Genomic DNA, 25006 nt, shown 5'->3' on the forward strand with positions numbered 1-25006 from the left:
GGGCACAGTGGTGGCATTAATATGTGGGAGCACAGTGGTGGCATTGTGGGGGCATTAGTATGTGGGAGGCACAGTGGTGTCATTATTACCATGTGGGAGCACAGTGGTGGCATTATGTGGAGGCATTAGTATGTGGGAGGCACAGTGGTGGCATTATTACCATGTGGGAGCACAGTGGTGGCATTATTACCATGTGGGAGCACAGTGGTGGCATTATGTGGGGGCATTAGTATGTGGGAGCACAGTGGTGGCATTATTACCATGTGGGAGCACAGTGGTGGCATTATGTGGGGGCATTAGTATGTGGGAGCACAGTGGTGGCATTATTACCATGTGGGAGCACAGTGGTGGCATTATGTGGGGGCATTAGTATGTGGGAGGCACAGTGGTGGCATTATTATCATGTGGGAGCACAGTGGTGGCATTATGTGGGGGCATTAGTATGTGGAGGCACAGTGGTGGCATTATTATCATGTGGGAGCACAGTGGTGGCATTATTACCATGTGGGAGCACAGTGGTGGCATTGTGGGGGCATTAGTATGTGGGAGGCACAGTGGTGTCATTATTATCATGTGGGAGCACAGTGGTGGCATTATGTGGGGGCATTAGTGTGTGGGAGGCACAGTAGTGGCATTATTACCATGTGGGAGCACAGTGGTGGCATTATGTGGGGGCATTAGTATGTGGGAGCACAGTGGTGGCATTATTACCATGTGGGAGCACAGTGGTGGCATTATGTGGGGGCATTAGTGTGTGGGAGGCACAGTGGTGGCATTATTACCATGTGGGAGCACAGTGGTGGCATTATGTGGGGGCATTAGTATGTGGGAGGCACAGTGGTGTCATTATTACCATGTGGGAGCACAGTGGTGGCATTATGTGGGGGCATTAGTATGTGGGAGGCACAGTGGTGGCATTATTACCATGTGGGAGCACAGTGGTGTAATTACTATGTGAGCAGTAAGAGGAGCATGTTTTTTGTGCCACACAGCAGATGCTGTAATAGGGACACATACAACAGCAGCGGCTCAGTATTGAGGTGATAGCAGGATGAGGAGTTTGTGCAGGTTGCGATTAGATGGGCACGGTGCCAGAAATGTGGGAAGTCAAATGTGTCTTTGTTGTAATCACTGTAAACGAGTTGGCACTGGAAGAAGTTGTCATGTCGGTCTGGGCCAGATGGAAAAGACTTAAAAGGTGAACAATTTCATCTAAAAGAATGTCAGCTGTAAGTCACCATCTATAACTGCACTGTAACCTCTTGTATGTGCTGCAGCACCGATATCTACCACTATATAGTCACCATATAGCGGTAATATCAGTGTCATCTGCTGAGGTTCCCATATACCCTTTATTAGTCTGTGCCACCGTAGTTATCATGGTTACCTGGTTAGGCGCCCATGCAGATATTTTGCCCCCCTCCGACCTGAACGCTTAGCTACGCCACTGGAAGGAAGAGAAGAGGTGACAGACTGAGACAAGCGATGCCTGTCGGAAACGAGTGCCTCTTAAGTGAGTATAATAAAAGTTGTTTTTTATATTATACAGAGTGGCCTAGGCATTTATTATATACAGCATTCTAAAATGTGGTATATAAGGGCTAACTGGTGCTGGCCGCATGTGTCTTCCAAGAATATAACAAAATGGCTCTTATTATGTAATTCACATGTTAGAATGTGTTGCAGTTTGAAGAAACACAGTTCTCGAGACCTGAGGATCTGATAGATGAGGTGTATGATAAGCACACATACTCATACCAGCCATCCGTCCCGGATTCTGAATCTGGACTGTCCCAATTTGAGAGCTCTCTCTCCCACAGTCCCGTGGCTCACAGCTGATGTCCCGGCTCCTCCCCTCAGTGCAGTGAATACATTAAATTAAATTCTCATGCACTCTGTTTTACCGGGAGGGCCGGGACTCGAACTCATTGTCTATTGGCAGCAACTCTAACCATTGAGCTACTGCCTCTATTGAAAAACATAGTGAGATTTGGTAATCTTGACCTCTGTACTGCAGTAGAGAAACAGAAACAGATTATTCAGCTACAAGGATGGATGGATAGATGGATGGATACATGGGTGCATGGTTACATGGGTGGATGGATGGATACATGGATGATGGATGGATACATGGATGATGGATGGATACATGGATGGATGGATACATGGATGGATGGATGGATACATGGATGGATGGATGGTGTGAGGTAGCACGGTCGGCTGCGCAGCAGAAGACACGGGATCCAGGCATCAAGGTTCACAGCACACGGTTTTAATGTCCAAAACAAAAGTCCATAACACAATACAGGTGCCTCTCCAGCAGAAAACTCAGGGAGTTCTGTTCACTTCCCCACACCCGGCACACCTGCCCTTGTTCCTGATTCTATTTAACCCTTCCTTCAGTCTGTAGGGAAACAGCATTAACCCTATAGTGGGTTCACTTTCTATCATGGAGTGAGCACAACCTGGGTGAGACATACCGGCCGTCATAGATAACCCCGGTCACAGTCTCACATACCCCCCCCCTCAGTTCAAGCGCGCGGGGTTGAACTCCAGCCATCAAACACGGCCCGCGGGACAAGGCATCGGCGTTGCCCTGCAACCTACCGGCCCGGTGTTCAACCGTAAACCGGAAGTTCTGCAGAGAAAGGAACCACCGGGTAACCCGGGCATTCCGTTCCTTGGCGGACCTCATCCAGACCAGTGGAGAGTGATCCGTCACCAAGCGAAACTGCCGTCCCAGCAGGTAATAGCGTAGGGACTCCAAGGCCCACTTGATCGCCAGGCACTCCTTCTCCACTACGCTATAATTCCGCTCGGGAGGGGTGAGCTTCCTACTCAAGAAGGTGACGGGGTGTTCCTCCCCCTGAACCACCTGAGACAGTACTGCCCCCAGGCCGACCTCCGAGGCGTCAGTCTGTACAATGAACTCCTTCCGGAAATCAGGGTGTACCAGAACGGGCTGTCCGCACAGGACCTCCTTCAGGGCCCGGAAGGAGTCCTCGGCCTGCGGAGTCCAGCGCACCATGACGGACTTCTTGCCTTTGAGAAGGTCCGTCAAGGGGGCTGATAGTCCCGCAAAATCCTTTACAAACCTCCTGTAGTACCCCACGATACCCAGGAAGGCCCTAACCTGCTTCGTGGTCAGGGGTCTAGGCCACTTCTGGATCGCCTCAACCTTGTTAATTTGGGGCTTAATCACTCCTTGGCCTATCACGTAGCCCAAGTAGCGGGCTTCCGTGAGTCCCAATGCACATTTCTTGGGATTGGCTGTCAGTCCGGCTGTTCGAAGCGCGTCCACCACCGCTTGTACCTGTTCCAAGTGGGTCTGCCACTCGGAGCTGTAAATAATGATGTCATCAAGGTACGCTGATGCATACGCCTGGTGGGGTTCCAGCACTAAGTCCATCAACCTCTGGAACGTGGCTGGAGCGCCATGTAACCCAAAAGGCAAGACAACATAGTGGAAGAGACCCTCCGGCGTAACAAAAGCGGTTTTCTCCTTGGCGGACTCCGTCAGTGGCACCTGCCAGTACCCCTTGGTCAGGTCGAGCGTGGTAAAATACCGCGCCTGTCCCAGCCTATCAATCAGCTCATCCACTCTGGGCATGGGGTAGAGATCGAACTTGGATATTTCGTTCAATCTCCTAAAGTCATTGCAGAACCTTAAGGAGCCATCGGGTTTTGGTATTAGGACGATCGGACTAGCCCATTCACTCCGGGATTTTTCGATGACCCCCAGGCGTAACATTGTCTTTACTTCCTCCGATATGGCTTGTCGTCGAGCCTCCGGTACCCGGTATGACTTCAGGCGTACCTTCAGGTGGGGCTCGGTGACAATATCATGTCGTATCAGACTGGTCCTACCGGGCAGCTCGGAGAAGACATCGGGGTTCTGCTGAACCAACCGTCTGGCCTCTCGCCTCTGAGTCTTGGTGAGGGCTTCTCCAATCCTTACTTCCGGTTCGTCCTCTCCGGAGGTCGCTGGAGCCGGAGGTGAAGGACCCGAAGGGGAGGGAGATGGGGAAAAAACAGCCATCAGGCTTTCCCGTTCCTGCCAGGGTTTTAATAGGTTGACATGGTATATTTGTTCAGGTTTCCGCCTACCGGGCTGCAATACTTTATAGTTAACCACCCCGACTCTTTCCTTTATCTCGTAGGGGCCTTGCCACTGAGCCAGGAATTTACTCTCCGCCGTGGGGATTAATACCAACACCCGATCCCCGGGTTTAAAGGTCCGCACGGTGGCTTGTCTATTGTAGCGGCCGCTTTGCGCGGCCTGAGCCTCCTGTAAATGCTCCTTCACAATTGGCATGACCGCGCTTATGCGGTTCTGCATACCCAAAATGTGTTCAATCACACTTTTATGGGGGGTGGGCTCTTGCTCCCATGTTTCCTTTGCCAGGTCCAACAATCCCCGGGGATGTCGCCCGTATAACAACTCAAAAGGCGAAAACCCCGTGGATGCCTGTGGCACCTCACGGATGGCAAACATCAAATAGGGAAGCATCATATCCCAGTCTTTCCCGTCTTTTGAAATCACCCTTTTTAGCATGGTTTTCAGGGTTTTATTGAAACGCTCCACTAAACCGTCCGTTTGAGGATGGTACACAGACGTACGCAACTGCTTGATCTGGAGTAGCCGGCATAGCTCTTTGGTCACTTTAGACATGAATGGGGTCCCCTGATCCGTAAGGATCTCCTTGGGCAACCCCACCCGGCAGAACACAGCAAACAACTCCCGAGCTATAAGCTTTGCTGCAGTATGTCTGAGAGGTATCGCCTCGGGATACCGGGTGGCATAGTCAACGATCACTAGGATGTGTTGGTGCCCTCGAGCGGACTTTACGAGGGGCCCCACCAGATCCATCCCTATCCGTTCAAAAGGGACTTCTATAATGGGTAACGGTACCAACGGACTGCGAAAATGGGTCAGGGGTGCGGTAAGCTGACACTCCGGGCAGGTTTCGCAGAACCGTTTTACCTCCCCAAAGACTCCGGGCCAATAGAACCTTTGCAATATTCGCTCCTGCGTTTTCTTGACCCCCAGGTGGCCACTCATCAGGTGTTTATGAGCCAAGTCGAGGACCCGCCGACGATGCGGCTGGGGCACCACCAACTGCTCTACCCCCACGCCCCGTATTTCATCTACCCGGTAGAGTAAATCCTGCTTAAGAGCGAAATGGGGGTACCTTACCTGGGCACCGGGCAGCTGTGCCACCCCGTCAATTACTGTCACCTGACTCCGGGCATGTATTAATGTAGGGTCCTGGAGTTGGGCAGTCCCAAACGTATCCGGGGACGCCTCCAACTCCGGGATGGGTTCGACCGTCTCAGCCTCTCCTGCCAATACCTCTAGGGGCGACCTATCGGGTTCACATTCTGTCCCTATCATGGGGACCCCTACGGCAGGTGTCCCGGATTCAGGATTGTAGGGCTCAGGTCCCGGACTGACCAATATCTGAGGAGACTTAGGGGGTCCCTTCCATAAAGTCCAAAAATAGGGCAGATCCCTTCCTAGGATCACGTCATAAGGAAGAGTGTTAAGAAGTCCCACCTCATGTTGCACCTGACCGCAAGGTGCTGTGATGGTGACAATCCCCGTGGGATAGTCTCGGCGGTCCCCATGTATGCAAACCACCCCCACGGTACGTCCTGTGGCCTTTACTTTAGCCCTCAAGGTGGATCGCACAAGGGTCACTAAGCTTCCGGAATCCAACAATCCTGTAACCGGACATCCATTCACCTGTATTTGGCACAAGTGGGGCTCCGTCTCTGGGGAGACCAGGTCAGCGGTACACACCACCTGAGCATACATTGAACCCCGCCGGGTAACCCCACAATCCATGGGCTCCGTGGTGAGTGGACACTGGGCTTCCATATGTCCCACCCGCTGGCACCGCCAACATCTAATGGGGACGGAAACCCCCTTGACGGGTTGTCGTTTAGGGTACAGAACCTTCCGGACCTCAGGATTGGCGGCCGCGGCCTCAGGCGGGACGGTAGGGGACTCCTGCACCGTTGTCGGCGGTGGGTCCTTGGCCCTAGGCTTGGAGGGGCCGGACCGACGGGCGGTACGCAAAGTCTCAGTGTCCCGTATCAAGTCCTGCGTAGCCACATGCCGCTCTACCAGGGACACTAACTGGTCCAGGGTACTCGGGTCACCCTGTCCTACCCACCGTTGAACGGTGACGGGTAAAGTGCGCACAAAACGATCCACTACTACCCTTTCCACCATCTGCGCCGGGCTCAGAGTGTCAGGCTGCAACCATTTTTTTACAAGATGCAACAAGTCATAGGCCTGGGAGCGTACGGGTTTGGCTTCCTCATAGAACCACTGATTTACCCGCTGAGCCCGTACATAGGTATTCACCCCCAACCGTGCCAGTATTTCGGCTTTTAGGGTCAGATAGTCAATGGCGTCCTCGGTACCGAGGTCCAGGTACGCTTTTTGGGGTTCCCCCGTCAGATAGGGTGACAATACCTCAGCCCACTGGGGGGTCGGCAGCTTTTCCCGCTCGGCCACCCGCTCAAACACCGCCAGGAACGCTTCCACATCGTCCCCCGGGGTCATCTTTTGCAACGCTTGTCTCACCGCTTTCCGGACGCTGCCGTCATCACCCGGTCCCGGGGTTGTTGCTGCCGGTCCGGCACGGATCGACTTGGCCAGGAGAACCATCTGTTCTTGGTGCCTTTTTTCCTGCAATTGCAAGGCTTGCTGCTGACGTGCATTGGCCTGCTCCATCTGTTCTTGGTGCCTTTTGTCCTGCACTTGCAAGGATTGCTGCTGACGTGCATTGGCCTGATCCATCTGTTCTTGGAATTTTTTTTTCCTGCACTTGCAAGGATTGGAGCAGGTGTGCATTGGTCTGTTGTTGATGTGCATTAGCCTGTTGTTGCTGTGCATTAGCCTGAGCCAAATGCTTTAGTATGTCCTCCATGGCGTCGCCTGGTTTGGGCTGTAGTATAGCCGCTCGAATCCAGGACATGCGCTGCTGGGTCACCAGGGATGGATGCTACACCTCACCGGCTGTGATGCCCGCATTCTCCACCATATGTGAGGTAGCACGGTCGGCTGCGCAGCAGAAGACACGGGATCCAGGCATCAAGGTTCACAGCACACGGTTTTAATGTCCAAAACAAAAGTCCATAACACAATACAGGTGCCTCTCCAGCAGAAAACTCAGGGAGTTCTGTTCACTTCCCCACACCCGGCACACCTGCCCTTGTTCCTGATTCTATTTAACCCTTCCTTCAGTCTGTAGGGAAACAGCATTAACCCTATAGTGGGTTCACTTTCTATCATGGAGTGAGCACAACCTGGGTGAGACATACCGGCCGTCATAGATAACCCCGGTCACAGTCTCACAATGGATACATGGATGGATTGATGGATGGATGGATACATGGATGGATGGATGGATGGATGGATGGATAGATGGATACATGGATGGATGGATGGATAGATGGATACATGGATACATGGATGGATGGATGGATGGATGGATACATGGATACATGGATGGACGGATGGATGCATACATGGATGGATGGATACATGGATGGATAGGTGGATACATGGACGTATACATGGATAGATAGATGGATGATACAAGAGATATATACTGTGTGTATATATATATATATATATATATATATATATATATGATAGAGGAATAGATAGAGGAATAAATATATAATAGATAGATAATATATATATAGACAGATAAATTCTGCATCTCTTTGTAGGTGAAGGAAAGAATCAGATTCATTTGCTCCCATAAAACTACTATAAAGAAATGAGGACAAAAATACAAATATATACAGTATAAAATTTTTATTTTTATTTTCACTACCTTGGATTCAAACCAGCAACTTTCAAACATGTTGTCCAGCAGCCTCCTAACGTTTATAGCTGTTGAGCCACAAGGAATGACAATGTCAAAGGGAGGATTTTATATGGATGAACCTGCAATGCTGCCTCTCACACAGGACATAGGCTCCATTGTACAGAGCAGCATCTCTATGTTCTGTGTTCTAGAGGGAAAGGAAACAAAAAATTGTTTTCTTCTTCTAATAAAATTACTAAAATTAATAAAAAAAATAGAATAATGTCTTTTATAGAGATGAGCGAACCGGTCCCGGTTCGGCTCGAGGTCGGCTCGCCGAACGGAGGTCCCGTTCGAGTTCGGTTCGTCGAACGTTCGACGAACCGAACTCGAACCAATAGGCTATAATGGGAGGCAATCACAAACACATAAAAATGCATTATAAATGTACACAAATAGTTAATAAACATTGCCATAACACTTACCGGTCCTCGCGATCCCTTCTGCACTCTGTCTCCTGCCGCTATTCCATCCGATGATCGCTGAATCCTCCCGGTGACGGCACTGCCAGCAGAGATGCAGGACCTATCGTGACGTCAAAATAGCCATGTGACCAGTCATGTGGCTATTATCTCATTGGCTACAGACTGGTCACATGACTATGACGCGTCATGTAGGACCTGCGAGTGCATCTCTCCGGTACACGGTGCACATATGTGTATCGCCGTGTACCGGCGACATGCTCTAGCACACGGTCGACTCCCCGTTCCGTTAGGGACCGGCTGACCCAGCCGGTCATTAACGGAGATCACCGTTGCCATAGCAACGCAGTTAGCGGTGACGTCACCGCTAACCGCGGCTCCGAGAGCACCGTTGCTATGGTAACGCGTCTGTCAGCGTTACCGCTGTTACCGCTGACAGCCAGCACTGATCACTCACGGAGTGAAGGCTGCACGCTGCTTCCCGATTGTAGTGAGGATTGTAGTGAGGATGAGGTTCCCCAGCCCATGATGGGCTGGTGAACCTCATCCTCCTCACTACAATTGTCACTACTACTACACTAGTGAGGATTATAGTGAGGATGAGATGCCTCAGCCCATGATGGGCTGGGGAACCTCATCCTCACTACAATCGTCACTACTACTACACTAATGAGGATTGTAGTGAGGATGAGATGCCCCAGCCCATGATGGGCTGGGGAACCTCATCCTCACTACAATCGTCACTACTACTACACTAGTGAGGATTGTAGTGAGGATGAGATGCCTCAGCCCATGATGGGCTGGGGAACCTCATCCTCACTACAATCGTCACTACTACTACACTAATGAGGATTGTAGTGAGGATGAGATGCCCCAGCCCATGATGGGCTGGGGAACCTCATCCTCACTACAATCGTCACTACTACTACACTAGAAAGAAAGAAGACAGAAGAGCAGGATTGTGGAGGGCTGACAGGGGGTAATAAAGATGGAGTCTCTAATGTGTCTGTGTATTTATTTCTATTAAAGTATTTTTTCTCTGTGTGGTGTTTTTTTTAACCCTTTATTGGAGATTCTTAATGGCCGGGTCAAACGTGCCTGACATTAAGAATCTCTGGCTTAATACTGGCTAGTAAAACAAAGCCAGTATTAACTCATGATTACCCAACAAGCCACCCGGCTCCAGGGCTGTTGGAAGAGTTGGATACAGCGCCAGATGATGGCGCTTCTATGAGAGCGCCATTTTCTGGGACGGCTGCGGGCTGAAATCCGCAGCAGAGGCGCCCAGAAACCTCAGGCTAACCTGTGCTGCAGATTCCAATCCCCAGCTGCCTAGTTGTACCCGGCTGGACACAAAAATGGGGCGAAGCCATCGTCATTTGTTTTTTAATTATTTCATGAAATAAGTGAAATAATTAAAAAAAAACGAGCTTCCCTATATTTTTGGTTCCCAGCCGGGTACAAATAGGCAACTGGGGGTTGGAGGCAGCCCGTGGCTGCCTGCTGTACCTGGCTAGCATACAAAAATATGGCGAAGCCCACGTCATTTTTTTGGTGGGCAAAAAAATTCTGCATACAGTCCTGGATGGAGTATGCTGAGCCTTGTAGTTCTGCAGCTGCTGTCTGCTCTTCTCCATACAGACAGACAGCAGCTGCAGAACTACAAGGCTCAGCATACTCCATCCAGGACTGTATGCAGAAGTTTTTTGCCCCCTGAAAAAATTATGTGGGCTTCGCCATATTTTTGTATGCTAGGCAGGTACGGCTGCCCCCAACCCCCAGTTGCCTATTTGTACCCGGCTGGGAACCAAAAATAAAGGGAAGCCCTTTTTTTATTATTTCATGAATTTCATGAAATAATTAGAAAACAAATGACGTAGGCTTCGCCCCATTTTTGTGTCCAGCCAGGTACAACTAGGCAGCTGGGGATTGGAATCCGCAGCACAGGTTGGCCTGAGCTTTCTGGGCCCCACTGCTGCGAATTGCAGTCTGCAGCCGCCTCAGAAAATGGCATTTTCATAGAAGCGCCATCTTCTGGCGCTGTATCCAACTCTTCCAGCACCTGCCTGCTATACCTGGCTAGCATACAAAAATATGACGAAGCTCACGTCCTTATTTTGTAGTTTTTTGGCAAAAAAAATAAAAAATGCTTCCCTGGATTTTCCATTGCCAGTGAAGGTAACACCAAGCAGTGGGGGTTAGCAGCCAGTAGCTGCTTGGATTACCCTTAGCTAGCAATACAAAAAATGTAGCGGGAGCCCATATATATCTTTTTTAATTATTTATTTAAATAACTAAAAATAAAATGGGCTTCCCTGTATTTTGATTGCTGGACATCACAGTGCTGTAACAATAAAACTTTAAAAAAAATGACGTAGCGCTCCGCGGTATTTTTGATTCTCAGCGCAGATAAATCAGACAGCTATGGGTTGCCACCCCCATCTGCCTGCCGTTACCTTGGTTGGCAATCAAAATACAGGGAAGCCCATTAATTTTTTCTATTTAAAAAATAGTTAAAAAAAAAAATGACGTTGGGTCCCCCCATTTTTGATAGCCAGCTAGGGTAAAGCAGACGGCTGTAGCCTGAAAACCACAGCTGGCAGCTTTACTGTGGTTGGGGATCCAATGTGGAGGTCCCCTCAGGCTCTTTTTTATAATTATTTTATAAATATTAATAATTACACAATAAAAGTAGGGTCCCCCCCAAATTGGATCACCAGCCAAGGTAAAGCGGACAGCTGTGGTCTGGTATTCTCAGGGTGGGAAGGTCCATAGTTATTGGGCCTTCACAGCCTAAAAATAGCAGGACGCAGGCACCCCAGACGTGGCGCATCCACTAGATGCGCCAATCCTGGCGCTTCACCCCAGCTCATCCCGTGCCCTGGTGCAGTGGCAAACGGGGTAATAAATCGGGTTGATACTAGCTGTAAAGTCACCTGAGATCAAGCCCAGCAGTTTGTGATGTCATGGCGTCTATTAGATACTCAACATCATAAACTGTCAGTACTAACAAAAAAATAAAATCGACAAAAGAAATTTATTTGAAAAAACAGTCCCCAAAACATTTACTCTTTCACCAATTTATTGTAAGAAAAAAAATAAAGGGGTCCCACGACGACTCTGGACCGTCTAGAATATGGGGGGGGAGACACTCAGGGAACGTATCCCCCATTTTCTAGGAGTGCGGACCCTTCATGTGAGGAGTGTGGGTGCAATGAATCTGCACTCACTCTTCTCGGGTCCACAGCAGCAGAGTCCATGTCGTAATGGTTGCTACCAAAGCTGCAATGCCCTGCTCATGAGGTAAGGGCATGCCTAATCAGGAGAACTACTGTAGAGGAAGCTCTGCTCACTGGTATATAGGTGCTCAGAGGTAATAATAGATAAAATTAGTGAGTAACCTCGGCACTCTAAATCTCCCAGACTAAGTCAGTAAGTCACAACTGATAGTAATGCAAAATCACTCTTTATTGGTCCGTATTAAGAAAAAAACATTTTTCATAAGCATATATGTTTTTGTCCAAAACAAGTTACAAATGACGTTTCGACCTGAGCCTTCGTCAGATTGGACTTATCTGCATGTAATCATGAAAAATGACAATAATCAGTATCACATAAGAGTGAGAGAACAATAACATAAACTCGAACAATGTAGAGGTACAATTGAGATGCAGCAAAAAAATTGCAACACAGCAAGAAATGAAACACATGATACAAATGTCATAATACAGTACAAGGACAATATAGTAATGACAAATATGGGGTCAGAGTAGACTTAGACAGCTCTGGTACGAAAGAGATGTCAATCATAAAGTAACATGTGCAGTAGGTGTAGAGCTACACTATGCATGGCAGAGCTAATGGGTAGACCGACCATAGAAAAAGAATGGAGAAAAAGTGGAGCACCCTTTGGTGCCTTTCATGTGGCACTAAGGGGTGCTTAGCTTTGTATTTAGCCAAAAAAATGAAAAAAAAAATGACGTAGGGTTCCCCCTAGTTTTGTAGCCAGCTAGGGTAAAGCAGACGGCTGCAGCCTGCAGACCACAGCTGGCAACCTCACCTTGGCTGGTAATCCAAAACTGAGGGCAACCCACGCTGTTATTTTAAATTAAATAAATAATTAAAAAAAAAAACACGTAGGGGTCCCCCAAAATTGGATCACCAGCCAAGGTAAAGCAGACAGCTGGGGCCTGATATTCTCAGACTAGGGAGGTCCATGGTTATTGGACTCTCCCCAGCCTAAAAATAGCAGGCCGCAGCCGCCCCAGAAGTGGCGCATCCATTAGATGCGCCAATCCTGGTGCTTCGCCCCAGCTCATCCCGCGCCCTGGTGCGGTGGCAAACGGGGTAATATATGGGGTTAATACCAGATGTGTAATGTCACCTGGCATCAAGCCCTGGGGTTGGTGAGGTCAGGCGTCTATCATATACCCGACATCACCAACCCAGTCAGTAATAAAAAAAAATAGACGACAAACACATTTTTATTTGAAAAAACACTCCCCAAAACATTCCCTCTTTAACCAATTTATTAGAATGAAAAACAAATCCAGGTCTGGTGTAATCCAAGGGGTTGCCATGACAATCCACACTGTCCCAGTCAATGAAGAGCAGGATGTTCCCCATTGGCTGGGAGAGCAGTGCAGTGACCTGAGCTAACATCAATGGGTCAGCCCAGGTCACTGCAGGGGATGACAAGTGCTGCTGCCAGCGAGGTACATTACCTGCGCTGATCTCCAGCACACTGACAGCCCCTGTCACTGAGTTCAATGACCGGCGCCTTCACACCAAGTATCGCGAGAGGCCCGTGACGTCACCGCTAGTCAGTCTCGGGTCGGAAGCGAGAGGTGATGTGACAAGCGGCGGCCATGGAGGACAGTCACAGCGCTGAGGTCGGGATGGCGGGACATCATCACCGCAGGTAAGCCGAGCGGGACCATGTGTGTGTGTGTGTGTGTGTGTGCGTGTGTGTGTGTGTGTACGTGTGTACATGCCGCGGGCAGGAGGGGGCGGAGCGAGCTGAGCGGGGAAGTGTGGGCTTCCTGCACGTAACTAAGATAAACATCGGGTTACTAACCAAAGCGCTTTGGTTGGATACCCGATGTTTATCTTGGTTACCAGCTTGTGGCAGGCTGCCAGCGATGGCTCCTGCACACTGTAGCTGTAAAAAGCCCTGCTTTTTGCTGCTAGAACCATTCTCGAACGTATCTAGAACTATCGAGCTTTTGCAAAAAGCTCGAGTTCTAGTTCGATCTCGAACAGCCCCCAAAATCACTCGAGCCTAGAACTGGAGAACCTCGAACCGCGAACCGCGCTCAACTCTAGTCTTTTATTACACTTTTTTTTTTCTAAAATAATAAACATCACAAATCAGCATATTTGGTGTCCCTGTAATTGTAATGACCCGAACAATACAGTGATCAGATTATTTATGGAGATTGCTAAATGGCGTAAAAAAATGGCGCAATTTATTATTTTTTTTTTCATTAAAACCCATAAAAAATGTAATAAAAATGTATTGTTGAGGCAGTGTTCATACGTAGTGTAAATGCTGAGTTTTTTCTGCAGGTGTCCGCACCACGAGTGCAATAACATTCTTCTTTGATTATTGCGTGTCTGTGGTATTTTTTATGCATTGTCTCCTTTATTTGATACATGTTTAGTGCAGATGTGACTCCTGGAGCTTATAAAGAAACAAAACATGAAAACCGCAGAGTTCAGCAGCGTCTTTAGACGCAAAAGGGGCGGAAATTTCATGACGCCTCATCCACTCTGCTTGGACAATTATAATAATAATAAAAATATAATACTAATTATTATTATTATTATTAAATCGAGGAAAGGCATAATAAATGCTGCAAAAATGGCTTGTGTAGTTTGGTGCAGACATCGGCAGAAACTAAAAGAAACAGAATTTATGCAATGTGTGAATATGGCCCTTATGGACACAAATAAGCAACATGTCATATAGTGACTCATATAAATATAAGAACATTCTGGCTGCTATGAATATGAATGAACAGTCCGGGGCATCTGCTGAATGACCCTTACTGACAAATGGGTGTGGCGAGGGCTGTGGCTAGGGGCATGGTCAAAATTTGCCGCGGCACGCTACACGCACCGGATATTTTGTCCCTATTTCCTTTCTTCAAAAGTTGGTAGGTATGCATACTGGTGAGTTGCTGGAGCAGGGCTATTTTCTGCTAACTAAGTATGGAGGACTGAGGCTGAAGAAAAGTCAGATGAGGAGCTTTTTCTTTCTCTGTCAGAACCCTGCTTTTCCATTTCAACGATGTGTGTTTAAGATACTGCAACTTTGTCAGTTTAGACTTATCTTGAAAGCAGTGTTTATTCAGTCCTTACCCATGAGTAGGGTGGGCTGCCATTTGGATTACACTATGTAACATGATTCTTGTTCCCAAGGGAATAAATGTAATTTCTTAATTGGTTATATCATAAAAACATGGAAAAAATGTATTAGCCTGCAAAAACGTTGATTTTGCGGTCAGGACACTGAAAAGTTGAAATTGGAATACAGTCTTAAGGAAAATTACAAAATGTTTGGGTTTAAGTTCTTAATGAAAATGAAATACAATATATTTCAAATCATTAGCATTGTTACGCTCACTGAGGAGCGACGAGCGTCCGGAGGTGGACCCACTGGACCGTGCACCGGACTCCCCGAGAAGGCGACCAGCAGCGAACCCCTATACAGGGACTGTGCGGCGCCTCCCCAGAAGGCCTAAATGCATGGCAGCCAGGAACCGGTAGTAGGAGTCTCTATAGGGCCAGGTGTAGCAAGGTTGTGACGTCCTCAGCCGTCAGAACACGGAAACGGCACCGGAGATGTTCACAGCAGGTGACGTCCGCTGCAGGTACGGTACAGATAATGTCCACGGCAGGTAGGGCACGGTGACGTCCACTGTAGGTATGAGCGGTGACGTCCACTGCGGGTATGTATAGATGGCACTACGGTGAGACAAAGGATTAGAACCAGGTATCAAATGCACAGATATCAAATAATAGCACAAACGGCTCTGGACACTGGCAATGCACTAATAGAGGTGTTGCTCGGGCGCCTGCTGCCAGGGGAGGTGAACTTAAATACCATATGGCAACAGGTGACCTCTGAGGTCACTTCCAGGTAATTGGGCGCTACCACTTTAAGAAAGGGGGCGTGGCCTCGCGCGCAGCCTAGAATCAGACACTGCAGAACTGTGTGTGCTCTGCAGACAGGAAGAGGCTGAAGCAGCCCCAGTAGCATGATGTCTGACCCGGGAGTGAGCAGGAGCAGAGTCATGACACCGGTAAGAGGAAGGCCGTCGCTGCCTGGGGCTATGACTGGGAGTGCAAGTGGGAGCCATGCTGGGACTGGGCACATGTGAGGGAGCGCGCCCCCCACGGGGTCTGGTGGGACCAGGCGCTACAAGCATATTTTAATCAAAATGCTACAAATTGATGAAAAGGATCCTAAAAATGTTTTTTTTTTGTGAGGGTATGTCAGACCACCTTTACACATTAATCCCCAAATGTTGTCTCCCCATTAGGTTTTCCTTGTAGTTTCCTTGGAATCCTACATTTTGAACTTTGCTATCTTGATGAAAGCGCTCTCCTTGCTCCTTTCAATAGGCTCAAATTTTCTGTTTGAGCCTATCAAGATGGGCATCAAGAATATGGACTTTGAGACCTCGTGCAGCCCATTTTGCTATAGCTTTTTCCCAGTCTCAACCAATGCAACATAGTTTTCGGCTTTATGGTTTCCAAAGGAAGCCGGTAACTACATTAACAAAACTGATCCCTGCTTCTTTCTCTTCAGTCCTTAACTTTCTTGAGGGCCAACGAAAACGTCAGCTTTAACTTCTGCTTCTGAAAGCTTTTGATACATAGCTTGTAGATACTTGAATGACACTGATTGTCCAAAGTTGTGACAAATTGGCGGCACGGAGGCTCGGTGGTTAGCACTGCAGTCTTGCAGCGCTGGGGTCCTGGGTTCATTTCCCACCAAGGACACCATCTGTAAAGAGTTTGTATGTTTTCCCCGTGTTTGCGTGGGTTTCCTCTGGGTACTCCGGTATCCTTCCACACTACAAAGACATACATATAGGGAATTTAGATTGTGACCCCAATGGGGACAGTATTCAAACAAAGATTCAAATGGTTGTAGAGACTGATCAAAAATTAATTAAAAAAATATAGTTACTCAATAAGAATGTATTATGTTCTTGCAGCCATTTGACAGCAGGATATGGCCAATGACCATATTGGTTTCACTGTTGATTTTTTGGAGCAATTTATGGCAAACTGCCATATCATCAGGGTCAGTCTAGATTTACGACTAAATACTAATTTTATAGTACAGAAAAATGTTGGAGTCCCTTTAAGTATAAAAATAATATAAATCCAAAATTAGCAAACATAGGCCTTTCAGACTAGATGGATTTACTAGCTGGATCTGTCATCCCTGCCTAAGCTTTAAAATGTATTTATTTATATATTTTTTAATTTGAATTAGTTTTAATGTACTTTTTTTTATTATTATTGGTTATTTCAGACCATTAAAAATATGATGGAAATAGAGAAAGTTAAAGGCTTCTGCCAAGTGGTTGTATCAAACAAAATTAGAGAAGGAATTTCACATTTGATCCAGTCATGTGGACTTGGAGGAATGAAGCACAACACTGTAATGTTAGGATGGCCATATGGCTGGAGGCAAAGTGAAGATCAACGTTCATGGAAAACCTTTATTGGTGAGTCTTCATTATTTTGCGTAATGTTTCTTAACTGTCATACTACTATATCATTATTAATGGAGGGAGAGGGGGGTCTTTTTTTCCAGGGCTTTTTATGTTGCAAAGGAATAATCTGAGATCCTTAAAAACGGAGTTCGCATTTATACAGTACATTAACTTGAAGTTATAGGAAGATGTACCCATAGACTAAAAGGGGCAAGATATACTCAACAAGTGCCTGCTTCACGTATATATTACACTGGGGAACAATTTGAAAAAAAAATTCTGTTGAGTTAGGTTTTTGAGCTGATTTATACTAAAATTGGCATGCTGATTCCAAAAATGTGGTCAGTTTTTTTCTATCACGTCAAGTTTTTCCTCCTCAACTTACCTGCCATAGAAGCACAATTGCACTGATTTCTGTAATAAGACTTGTTATCTGAGTACAATTCGACTCATATAGAGTCATATAAACATAATAGTGTTAAAAAACATATTTGTCATGCCTATTTCTTATATGTTTCATTTTTTGTTCATATTTGTACTATTTAAAAAAAACAAAAAAAAAACACTTTTTAGGTACAGTAGTTTACATATTTTTGAGACGACAAAAATCCTATAGTTCAAAAACTTGACGTGATAGAGAAAAACTGAGATCATTTCTGGATTCAGCATCCAAAAATTAATTAAGAACAGTTGTCTGACCTAACTCCTAAAAAATTGCGTTCCCCAGTGTTATATATAAATATACGTGTGTGTGTATATGTGTATGTGTATGCACATATATATATATAAAAATATATATATATATATTTATATAAACGCACGCACGCACGCACACACACGGCAGGCCATTTATATGGATACACCTAAATAAAATGGGAATGTTTGATATCAACTTCCTTTTTGTGCCTCATTAGTATATGGGTAGGGGGAAACTTTTCAATATGTGTGGCCATTTTGAAGTCTCCCATTTTGTATCCAACTTTTTTGAATTTCATAAGAAAAACAATGGTGTGCTTGGTTTTAACGTAAATTTATCCGTCCATTAGTTATTTACAATTTTCTGACCACTTATAAAATGTGTTCAAAGTACTGCCCATTGTGTTGGATTGTCAATGCAACCCTCTTCTCCCAATCTTGACACACTGATAGCAACACCGCCAAAGAAATGCTAGCACAGGCTTCCAGTATCATAAACTTGTAAATTACTAATAAACGAATAAAGTTATGTTAAAGCCAAGCACATCATTGTTTTTTTTAACAAATTCTCAATACGTTTGATGTATTACATGACCCTCTTCCCATTGGAAAAAAATACAGTTGGATCCAAAATGGCTGACTTCAAAATGGCCACCTTGGTCACCACCCATCTTGAAAAGTTTCCCCCCTCCCAAATACTAATGAGCCACAAACAGGAAGTTGATATCACCAACCATTCTCCTTTTCTTTAGCTGTATCTATATACAGGCCCACCCTGTATATATACACATAGTATGTCACAGAAGTGATTACACCCCTCACATTTTTATATATGTTTTATTATATCCTTTCATGGGCCAACACTGAAGATATAACACTGTGATACAATGTAGAGCAGACAGTGTACAACTTGTATAGCAATGTCAATTTTGTGTTCCCTCTAAGTAACTCAACATGCATACATTAATTTGTAAATTGCTGGCAACAAAACTGAGTACACCCATAAATGAAAATGTCCAAATCGTGTAAAAAGTATAAATATTTTGTGTGTCCACTATGATTTTCAAGCACTGCCTTAGCTCTCTTGGGCATGGGCGACATCACGGAGCTGGTGGATGCTAGATAACTTGTCTTTCTCACCTTCCATTTGAAGATGCCCCACAGATGCTCAATAGAATTAAGGTCTGGGGACCCTTTACCCTCAGTTACTTTAGCAAGGCAGTGGTCTTCTTGGTGGTGTGTTTGGTGTCATTATCATGTTGGAATACTGCCTGGCGTTCCAGTTTCCTAAGAGAGGGGATCATGCTCTGCTTCAGTATGTCATAGTACATGTTGAAATTCATGGTTCCCTCAATGAACTGTGGCTCCCCACAGCCGGCAGCATTCATGCCGCCCAAAACCATGATACTCCCACCACCATGCTTGACTGTAGGTAAGGCACACTTGTCTTTGTACTACCCACCTGGTTACCGCCACACAGGTCTCATAAGGCCACCGGACCTGGATTAAGTAATCCATGCCCTTAGTCTGCTTGTCTTCATCAAACTGTTTGCGGGTTTTCTTGTGTATCATCTTTAAAAGAGGCTTCCTTCTGGGATGACAGCAATGCAGACCAGTTCCATGCAGCATGTTGTGTTGGTCTGAGCACTAACAGGCTGATCCCACCACCCTCTTAACCTCTGCATCAATGCTGGCAGCACCCATACTTCTGTTGTGAAAAGACAACCTCTGGATATGCCACTGAGCAATCTATGACCGCATGATCTAACATGCACTGGTAGGGGGTGGTTAATTCCACGCTTTCACTCCTGCAACATGATTGTGGGGTATTGATGGGGTTATGAAGGCCAGGGGTCAGCTGATGACCCCTGTGTCTGTCATGACAATCCCCCTGTGAATGCTGACTGTGTGTCGACATTCATAGGAGATCATGATTTTACTTTGTAAAGCACAAGTGATCTAATAATCTCAGCTTTAAGTTTTAAAAAAATAAAGTTCAAATCCTACCCTCTTTTGCTCCATTTACAATAAAACAATAAAAAATTGTATTTGGTATCTCTGCATTCATAAATGTCAAATATATCAAAATATAAAATAAATTAATCCAAGCTGTAAACAGTGTAACAAGAAAAAAAAATTCAAATGCCAGAATTGCAGTTTTTCGGTCGCTGCAAGAAACAGAAAAATTGTAATAACAAGTGATCGAAACATCGTATTTATCCAAAGATAATATCAATAAAAACATCATTTTAGGGCGCACAAAACAAGCCCATACACTACCCCAGATCCCAAAAATTGAAAACGTTACAGCTCTCGGAAAGTCGTAACACAAACAAGTTGTTCGTTTTTGTTTTTTTTCTCCAAAATTTCTGAATTTTTTTCACCACTTAAAGCAAAAACTATAAATTTTTGGTATCTGTGCAATCGTACTGACTTGAATAATCATATTTGTAGGTCAGTTATATGGTAAAATGAACACTGTAATTAATAGAAAAAAAAAAGTGAAATTCTGCATTTTTTTTTATTTTTTATGTCGCCACACATGGAATTCTTTACTGCTTATGATTACATCATATGATAAAATGAATGGTGTCATTTAAGAGTATAACTCCTCCCTCAAAAAAACAAGCCCTCACGGTTATATCGAATTAAAAAATTAGGGCTCTTTGAATAAGAGGAGGCAAAATCGAAAGAACGAAAATGAAAAATTGCCAAGTCCTTAAGGGGTTAACTTATTTTTCGCTTTGTAAGATGCACTTTCCCCCCCAAACTGGGGGTAAAATGGGGGTGCGTTTTACAAAACGGATATGGTTTACTGGGCGGCGGTGGTGGAGCGGGTCACAGGATGGGGTGTATTAGCAGCAGGCAGCATTAATCAGCGGGCTCCGAGAGTGTCACAGGACGTTGTGTCTCGGTTGCGGGTGCATTGAGCTGACTGCCTGCTCCATTAAATCACCCATGGTGAACACGATGAACTTCAAGAAAATGGTTCAGCACATGCGCAGAAGTACGCGCCATCTCCGCAGCCATTTTCTTGGAGTTCGTCTCCTCAACCGCAGGCGATTCAATGGAACCGGTATTCAGCGCAATGCACCTGCCGCAAGACACCTCGTCCTGTGACACCTCCGCAAGCTGTCCACCCACAGATCAATGGCGTTCACTGCGACACACTCGAGCGTGTCCTGTATTCCTGCCTCCTACGACCCCACTCCACCACTGTCGTCCTGGTAAGCAATATCCAGGGATTCAATGGCGCCCGCTTCGACCCCCCCGAAGCCCGCAGTAATCACCAACACTGCTGAGCTGCAACACCCCCTCCTTTGAGCCTGCAGCATTACCTACCCTGCCTCTGTTGACCTTGATTTGAGTAATGATTAAAGAGCACCAATCACCAGAATTTTCCTATATAACCTAAAGCCAGTGCTATACTGGCACTATCATGCTGATTCTATACATACCTTGAGTTGTCAGCTCGGATGTATACTTTTTGAAACACAAGCAAGCAAAGCTTGTAAAATGATCAGCAGCAGCTGCTGATAGCTGGGGTGGGTTTTGACAATGATTCCCGCCTTCCTGCCTATTGTTCCCCCCCCTATCTGTTATTTATGCTAATTCCATCATAGAAGTGTTTTACTCCTTGTTAGAGAACAATTGTTAGTTGTTACGGTAGTTGTGCAAAAACGACTGAAACATTGAACAGTTGGACAGGTGCATCCAAAAGTTTAGAGAAGGTCACATTAAGTGTGTGTGTGTGTGTGTGTGTGTGTGTGTATGTATATATAATATACATGAGGGAAAAAAAGGAACACTACACACTGCAAAACCACAGTAAATTCTACCTAATAAAATATTTTTGGAGGTATTTAGAATATTAAAATGGCCATTGTAATACTAGCCCAGCGTCACTTCACGGCACCCTCCTTTGATGGTTTGCAGTGTGCGACTGTTCCTTTTTTTCTCATATATTTCACATCACGCACCTGTTCACATTTGTAAAGGTGCTGCCAGTCCAGTTTGAAGTCAGGTTAGTACCAGCATGGGAAACCAGCAAGGCAAACCCTGTTTACATTATATCTAATATATATATATATATATATATATATATATATATATATATATTTGCCTTTGTCCATCTGTCTTGCTCCAAATGACGTCATTACAGTGACAACCGTCGCATTGGCCGCTCGGCCCGGTCCCGCACGCATTGGCTGCTCGGCCTGGCCCCGCCCCCCGCATTGGCCACCCGGCCCCTCCCCTCGCACGCATTGGCCGCTCGGCACCGCCCCCCCTCACACATTGGGCACCTATACACCTCCTCCCGCACACATTGGGCACCTATACACCTCACCCCCAGGACTACTCCACCTATTATACTCCTCTCACCCAGGACTACTCCTCCTATTATACTTCTCTCCCCCCCAGGACTACTCCTCCTATAATACTCCTCTCTCCCCAGGACTACTCCTCCTATTATACTCCTCTCCCCCCACCCCAGGACTACTACTCCTATTATACTTATTGAATCTCTCTAAAAGGCCATCTGTCTGCGGGTGATAGACTGAAATCTTCAGTTGTGTAAACCGCAGTACCTTACACAGTTCCCTCATGACTTTTGACATAAAGGGGGTCCCTTGGTCTGTCAGGATCTCCTTTGGCAGTCCGGTCCGAGAGAAGATATGGACCGCCTCCGACTGAAATGAAGTCTTATCATTGAGGGCTAACTCTCCTTTATCTGAGACACAGGGTTCCACCCCTTTACTCCACAACTCCCAGAACAAAGCAAAGTCTCGCTGTAATGCTGCCACCAGGGGGAGCCAGAGCTCTGCAGCAGACGACACTACACAGAGCAATGAGAACCAGGAAGAAAATGCACAGCGTTCTCATGCACTGCCTAATCAGCACAGCTGAGAGGCAGAACTGCAGGGTATGTGAGTAATAGTCAGACAGGCTGGGTCAAACACCGTACGGGCAGAAGCAGGACCGGAGGAGCGAGCAGAAGCGAAGTCAAAGTCAGGCTAAGGTCAGTACCGGAGGAAGCAACCGAGTGGGGAAATAGGAGGGGGGACACAGGACAGGAGGGACGACCAGGGGACGGAACACAGACAAGGGCACGGGGGCACAGGAACAGACAGATCAGGATATCACTCACAGGACCAGCAATCACAGGCAAAGCAGAGCTAAGCTTATAGCCGGCGCTGGTTCACTGGAAGTGTCAGCGTTTAAGGCATCCAGGGGCCGGAAGTGAGGCCCGAGAGAAGGCTCCGCCCCCTAGCCATGTGGATAGGGAGGCGAATCATGACAGTACCCCCTCCTCAAGGGGGGGCCACCGGACCCCCAGGCTTCCCCAGGATACTTTCGGTGGAAAGCCGCAATTAACCGATCGGCCCGCACGGATCGAGCCGGCACCCAGGACCGGTCCTCCGGACCATAACCCTTCCAATGAATCAGATACTGGAGGGAACTACGAACCCAACGAGAGTCGATAATACGCTGAATTTCTTACTCCTCCTCGCCGTCCACCAGTATCGGAGCTGGAGGGGTCTGAGAATCCACCACCGAAGGAACAAATGGCTTAAGCAAGGAGGTATGAAGCACATTGGGAATACGCAAGGTCTGGGGCAGTTGCAACCGAAAGGCCACCGGGTTGATCACTTCGATGATCTCATAGGCCCCTATAAACTTAGGACACAACTTAGCAGACGGAACCCTGAGCCTGATATTCCGAGTGGACAACCACGCTTTGTCCCCCACCTGAAAAGGGGGTCCCAGAGAACGGTGTTTGTCCGCTTGGCGTTTCTGGGACTGTTGAGCCATCACGATGCTCCGCCGTACCTCCTTCCACACCTCCCCCAGATGCTGAACAATGGAGTCGGCCCCTGGACACCCCGAATCCACTCTAGAGAAGGTCCCGAAGTGAGGGTGAAACCCGTAATTACAGAAGAAGGGAGAAGTTCCCGTAGACTGATGGACTCTGCTATTGAATGCAAACTCCGCAAGGGGCAAAAACATACACCAATCCTCCTGCTGAGCAGAAACCAAGCACCGCAGGATTTGCTCAAGCGTCTGATTTGTCCTTTCCGTCTGCCCATTGGACTCGGGATGATAGGCGGACGAGAAGGACAACTCAATTCCCAACCGCCTGCACAAGGCCCTCCAAAACCGAGAAATGAATTGTACCCCCCTGTCAGACACAATATTCAGGGGCAACCCATGTAACCGAACCACCTGGTCAATAAAGTGGTTGGCAAGGGCCGCAGCAGAAGGTAGACCGGAGAGGGGAACAAAATGTGCCTGTTTACTAAAACGATCCACCACCACCCAGATCACAGTCATACCATTTGAGACAGGGAGGTCCGTAATGAAATCCATGGACAAGTGGGTCCATGGTCTTTCAGGAACAGGTAATGGAACCAGTTCCCCGGCCGGCCGGTTACGACATACCTTAGCATGGGCACATGTAGCACAGTCAGACACAAACCGAGCAACATCTGAGTGAAGAGATGGCCACCAAAACAGTCGAGCAACAGCCCTGCGAGTGGCTGTAACTCCAGGATGGCCACTAAGTACGGACTCATGGAACTCTTGAAGTACTCGTAACTGGAGGTGCAAAGGGACAAACAGTTTAGTGTCTGGAGCGGAAGATGGCACTGAGGACTGGGCCTCCCTGACCTCAGCCTCTAACTCGGACGACAAGGCAGCAACCACCACCCCTCGTGGAAGAATGGAGGAAGGAGGCTCTGGAGGTGACACCGGGTGCAAACTACGAGACAGTGCATCTGCCCTCACGTTTTTAGACCCCGGCCGAAAAGTAATACAAAAATGAAATCTAGAAAAGAAAAGAGCCCACCTCGCTTGTCGAGGCGTCAATCTCTTGGCGGACTCGATATACGCGAGGTTTTTATGATCAGTGATGACAGTAATACAGTGAACAGCACCCTCCAAAAAATGCCTCCATTCTTCAAATGCCAACTTTACCGCCAATAATTCACGGTTACCCACATCATAGTTCCTCTCAGCCGGAGTGAATTTCTTGGAGAAGAACGCACATGGTTGCAGATTAGTCAGAGTAGCAGGTCCCTGAGAGAGAACAGCTCCCACCCCCACCTCTGAGGCGTCCACCTCCACAACAAACGGCGCCTCGAGGTCAGGCTGTACCAGGACTGGGGCGGACATGAACCGGTCCTTTAACTCAAGAAAGGCCTGGACAGCCGTTTGCGACCAGTTCTGCAGATCTGCCCCTTTCCGTGTAAGGCCAGTCAATGGC

The 25006-nt window shown here is 47.0% G+C and overlaps 1 protein-coding gene across 1 annotated transcript in view; it reads left to right on the forward strand.

The window, feature by feature from the left end:
• SLC12A4 (solute carrier family 12 member 4) overlaps positions 1-25006 on the forward strand; it is a 504360-nt gene that overhangs the window by 423692 nt on the left and 55662 nt on the right. The window contains 1 exon segment of the mRNA XM_075325791.1: positions 16863-17058. Coding sequence (XP_075181906.1) covers positions 16863-17058 — 196 coding nt within the window.

The sequence above is a fragment of the Anomaloglossus baeobatrachus genome, chromosome 10 (genome assembly GCF_048569485.1).
Source record: "Anomaloglossus baeobatrachus isolate aAnoBae1 chromosome 10, aAnoBae1.hap1, whole genome shotgun sequence".
Lineage (NCBI taxonomy): Eukaryota > Metazoa > Chordata > Amphibia > Anura > Aromobatidae > Anomaloglossus > Anomaloglossus baeobatrachus.